The following is a 5,421-nucleotide window of genomic DNA, read 5'->3' as shown; positions in this document are numbered from 1 at the left end:
TTATTTTTCTAAAAGGTTCTTTTTTTAATTTTTTTGAAATTATTTTTCTAAAACTATTTCCGGCGGATTTCCGGCGGATTTATTTTTTTTGAATTTTGAAACGTTTCCGGCGGATGAATCCGCCGGTAATCCGCCGGTAAAATCTTTTTCTTCTTTTTTTCATATATTAATTAGTTTTTAAAGATTAATTAACCCTTAATTAATAAATCCGCCGGAAATCCACCGGAAATCCGCCGGAAATCTAACCGGTTTAAATTTTCCGGCGGATTTCCGGCGGTTATCCGGCGGAAGTCAACAAAATTTGACTTTTTAAAGTTCCGCCGGAAATCCGCCGGAAAATTTCCGGCGGAATTTGTCCGCCGGAAATTCCGCCGGAAATGCCCAGTTTTCTAGTAGTGTAGTAGTGGTGGTGGAGGAGGTGGTTTTGGTCATGGTAGAGGTGGTGGTGGCCGACGATAGTAGTGGCAACGGGCGGTGGTGGTCGGTGGCTGACGGTAGTATGGCAACGTGCGATGGTGGTCGGTGGCCGACAGTGGTTATGGAGGTAGAGGCAGCGATGCTTGGTGGACGACGGTGATTATAGATGACATGAAGATGGTAGATTGTGGTGGTGGTGGCGGTTGACAATGGTGGAGGAGGTAGTTGTGGTTGATGTAGTGAAGATAGTGGTGGTGGTGGTTATGGTGGAGGTGAGGTGGCAATGAATGGTGGTGGCCGATGGTGGTCGTGAAGGACGTAGAGGAGGTTGTTGCAGTAGAGGAGAAGTTGAAGGTGGCGAACGGCGATATGGTGGTGGCAGTGGACGGTGGTGGTCGGTAGGGGTGTTCAAAAAAACCGTTGGACCGTTCAAACTGGCCGAACCAAGTCAAACCGGACCGTTTTTAGCGGTTTGAGCGGTCTGGCGGTTCGGCCTGGTTTGGAAAATAGCAAAACCGGGCGGTCCGGTCCGGTCTGCGGTTTGGAACATTTTTTGGGCGGTTTGGACCAAACCGACTGCCAAATACGTGTATATATATATATATATATATATATATATATATATTTATTTATTTATTTATCTATTTTAATATTAGCAAACCCAACTTTTTTAACTTATTGGCTATGACCTAAATATATCCCTAAGTCTAATATCTAACATAATCAAAATCGAACACTAAAACCATTAAACCATTGAACATATCGACACATTTGATATTGGCGGTCTCCAAATTTTGAAATCTCTCAAGAACTCCATCAGTCTATTGATCTTTCTAATCCATGGTTTGATTTCGGCGTACATCATCAAGACATCAACCAAGTGATTCAACCAACTTAGATTTGGCTTCTATTTTGTTTGGTCAAGAACTCAAGACTCAAGAATTGAACCATTGAAGGTTGTGAAGTCGTGGATTTTGTTACTCAATATTCACAGTAGAGTTGTAACTTTGTTAATTTATATGTTTTCCAATATGTTATATATTTATTTGTTTGTACTTTGGATTGCTTCGACTTTGTACTCAAGAGCTGCTTAATTATTTCAATTATTTGTTTAGATATTTTGTTTCGTTAAAATTAAATTATATATGTTTTTTAAGTTTAATATTTAAAGTCCATTAAAGGCACAAACCGCCTAAACTGGTCAGACCAGACCGCCTTTTCGTGGTCTGGTTTGACCGGTCTGGGGACTTGATGTCAAACCGCTCGGTTTGAAAATTTTATAAACCGCCATTATGGTGTGGTTTGTGTTTTGTGGGGTTAAACCGCCCAAACCGGACCGCGAACACCCCTAGTGGTCGGTGGTCGACTATGGTAGAGGTGGCAAGGGACTTGGTGGACGGTGGTTGTGAAGGCGGTGGAGGATGTTGTTGTAGTGGAATAGGAGGTGGAGGTGGCCGTCGGTGACCGCCGGTAGTGGCGGCGGCGGCCAAAATTAGCGGTGATGACCATAAAAACAAATACAATATTAAGGTTATATATCTAACTAGGGTAGATTAGTAGTATCTTAGTTTCTGTTACATTCTTATCCTATCTTGTTCCACCTATTTTGGTGGAACAAGAAAAAACCTCTTTTGTTCCATGTTGTTCCATCTTGTCCCAGTTCTTGTCCCTGTCCCTTGTCGCGCCAAACGTGAGACAATGAGTTCTTGTTCTGTCCCATGCTACACCAAACATGGGACAGTGAGTTTTGCTCCGTCCTGCCCTGTCCCGTCCCATGTACCAAACACAGCCATATGAACCCATGGTGTTTTAAAGTCAATAAAATATATAAAAAACTAACAGAAAAATCGCTTTACACCAAATTTAAAGTAAAATAAAGGTTTTTATACAGCTCAAACGAAATAAGGTTCTTATAACGATGGTTCCTCTAAAAATCTACACATAATAACTTGCATCGGAGATCCTCCTATAAAAACTATCATTATAAAATTTTACTTAAGTTATTGATTTAAAAATTAACCTACCGACAAACAATGAGTCGATCACACTCGGTGAAAACCCCGACCAATAAGAAATTAATAGATATTGATCCTTCGATGTAGGAGTAGGCATGGCAACAGGACGGGGATGGGGCGGGTTTTGTAATCCCCTGCCCCGGCCCTGGTTTGTAGTAACATCTCCCGGCCCCGGTCTTCGGCAGATACGGGGATTAACATCACGTCTCCGGTTAAACTTCTATCAATCCACAGTCAAACCCCATAAATAACATTATTTAATTTGATTCTACCGGGAATCTTCGGCCATAGCCCTGAGACCCGTTTTAGCAAAGAATCCCTATTTTTATTAGGATCGAGTGAACCGGGTTCTCCACCGGATCAAGACAAATCACCGTCTTTGGCGGAAGAAAACCAATATCTCCTCGTAAAAAGAAAACATTACTCTATACATATTATAATATGGACGTTGACTACTATGAGTATTGACTAAAAAAAGTACATTTGTAAAGAGTCGTCATCTTTCCTATCGCTTGGCATTTTCAAACCGCCATTGTTTACTTCCATGAATCTTCTTTTCCGTCATATCGGAAAATAAAAAAACCCTCCAAATCTCTCAACCGCCAAACACACAGATCATTCTTAGCTGCTAAGAATGGATGGTTAAACTGACCCACGAACACCTGTCAAAAAAATTAATCCAAATGCTTCTGTATTTAAGAACATCCTTACCTCTTGGGTTTGATCCTAATTGGATTAACAATGGCTAACGAGGGTCAGCCAATTGGGAGATCATTTTCTGAATTTTTTGTGAGTTGGGAAGCTCAACACAAGATTTATCTTGACAAACTGCTAACCCATCAAAATGATACAGAAGAAGATTCACTGAAGTATTTGGTCGAACAGGTGTTGGGCCATTACCAGGAGTACTACCAGGAGAAAAGCAAAGCAGCTGAATCCGATGTGTTCATCATGTTTTCTCCACCTTGGTTCAGTTCTTATGAGCGCACACTTTTATGGGCAACTGGGTTTAAACCGTCGATGGCGTTTCAGTTAGTGAAGGAGACGGTGGGTGTTGATTTGAACGAAGAACAAAAGCGAAGGATTGCGGTCGTGAGAGAGGAGACACGGCGGATGGAGAGACAGATTATGCGAGCTATGGCGAATGTACAGGAGAGTGTGGCGGCACCGCCGTTCTGTGGGTTGGTGAAACGGGAAGCGAGTTTGGTCGACGGTGAGGTGTCTGAGATGGAAAAAGCAGTGGAGCAGTTGAAGGCGGCGATGGTGGCTGTGATGAAAGATGCTGATTATCTCCGGCAACATACCGCCGGAGAAGTGTTGGAGATACTGAGTCCGGCACAGAAGGTGAAGTTTTTGGCCGGAACGTCGCAGTTTTGGCTTCAGTCCAGGAGGCTTGGAATGGAGAGAGATGAGCAGACAAAAATGGATTTTCAAGAAAATCTTTTAACATTTTTTCTGAATTAATTTTTTTCAGGATAACCACTCATCTTAATAAATTGGTTTTGTAACCATTTCTCTTTCTGATTTATCCAAGTATCACTACGACGGCTATGTTCTAGAAAGAAATAACGTGTAGCGTTTTGTACTACCGTAAAAGTTACGCTAACTGACAGGCAATAGAATCCACCGATAGACGTAAGCAAACGCAGCGAATCACATAGATAAGGCCCTATCCACCGGCACATCTCAGACAAATGAAAGCTTCCAAACCTCTTTGCTTTGTAGCGGAAACTTGAATCCGCAGTCATAGCTATAAGGTCTGCTGCCTTCGTAGTATACGTGACAAAGTGGGAGGTGCGAGTACAATAGCACCTGTTTTTATAACGAGTCACTCTAACTCTCTCCTCTGTCTAACCTTGTTCCTGTCCTTAAACGAAGCTCTCTCCGGTTGCTTCCTTCTTCTACTTCAGGTTCGGAGAGCTTCGACAAGGGAACTTAAGTCTCAGCAGAACCTTCTCTTTCTTTTTTCCTCTCATTTCCCACGAATTATATCCTCTTGTGAACCTAGCTAAAAAAATTCACATTGTAGACCTGACCATCGCAATTACAGACCTGGCCTTGTGGACGTGGTCGTGGCAATTGTGGACCTGGGTCAAATCTGATTTTTTTTTTGTCTTTTAGTTGGGTTCGCAAGTGATGTACGTGATACTTATAGATATAGTGATATTTGAATAAATCATAGAGATAAATCAGTTCAAGCCTGATTATCCCTAAATCCAATGTGAGTTCGTTTGAAAATTTTCCGAAAAGCTAATCATAGGTTCCTCTCTCCGTCGGAACAATAGGGCCGTTATGCTCGTTACTAAACTTGTTGAAGGATAAATTGTTAGATTTCAGATGTGAACCGATTTAACGAAGAGATCTTGACAGAATTGCCACTTATAAAATCGAACACAATTTTGCAAAGAAATAACCCCTTATTTCTCGAGAACAATTTATACGAGAAAAATGAATATTCTAAAGATTCTCTCTTTTTTTTAAAATCCTTTTTGAATTCTAGTTTGAAAATTGAGTAGTTCCTGTTGTAACGACTCCCTAATTCAAAAATCATGTTTTAATATTTAATAATTTAAAAATATATATGTTTACTTTTTTCTTAATTACAAAAATAACACTTGTAATACTTGATTATAAATAAAGTCGCGCAAAAAACATATAATTTTTTATTAACCTGGATATCCAACCCGATACGCAAGCCGATTAATCTTAGAATGACCATCCATTTTGCTGATAGCTTGGAGTCACCGCATTTGAACCTGCGTGATCACAAGGGGATTTTTTATTCTTCTTTGGACTCGAACCTGAGACCTCCGCTCACTTTTGACCTTTGATACCCAAGATTAAACCAGTCGGACATCACCCTTATGGTTAAAAAATATATATTTATTAGGGTCGTTTGTTAAAATCGAGACAAATTGTTTGCTACGAAACTGAAACAATCGAAAATCAAAGAACAAGTTATTCATGGGTCCATTCCGGTTTAGAATTA

At 40.7% G+C, this 5,421-nt stretch overlaps 1 protein-coding gene across 1 annotated transcript; it reads left to right on the top strand.

Annotated features, from left to right (window-relative positions):
- Positions 1–2,867: 2,867 nt before the first annotated feature.
- LOC112505194 (protein DOG1-like 4) lies at positions 2,868–3,952 on the top strand. The gene has a single exon (XM_025109132.1). The coding sequence runs from the start codon at positions 3,174–3,176 to the stop codon at positions 3,894–3,896; it is 723 nt and encodes a 240-aa protein (XP_024964900.1). The 5' UTR covers positions 2,868–3,173; the 3' UTR covers positions 3,897–3,952.
- Positions 3,953–5,421: the final 1,469 nt, after the last annotated feature.

Source organism: Cynara cardunculus, unplaced genomic scaffold (assembly GCF_001531365.2).
Source record: "Cynara cardunculus var. scolymus isolate 2C unplaced genomic scaffold, CcrdV1 Un_Scaffold_8933, whole genome shotgun sequence".
Lineage (NCBI taxonomy): Eukaryota > Viridiplantae > Streptophyta > Magnoliopsida > Asterales > Asteraceae > Cynara > Cynara cardunculus.
Note: the sequence above shows the minus strand (reverse complement) of the source record. Positions and strands in the feature narration are given on the sequence as shown.

Excerpts from the sequence above, each read along its gene's own strand:
- LOC112505194 (XM_025109132.1), top strand. The coding sequence starts at position 3,174 with ATGGCTAACGAGGGTCAGCCAATTGGGAGATCATTTTCTGAATTTTTT.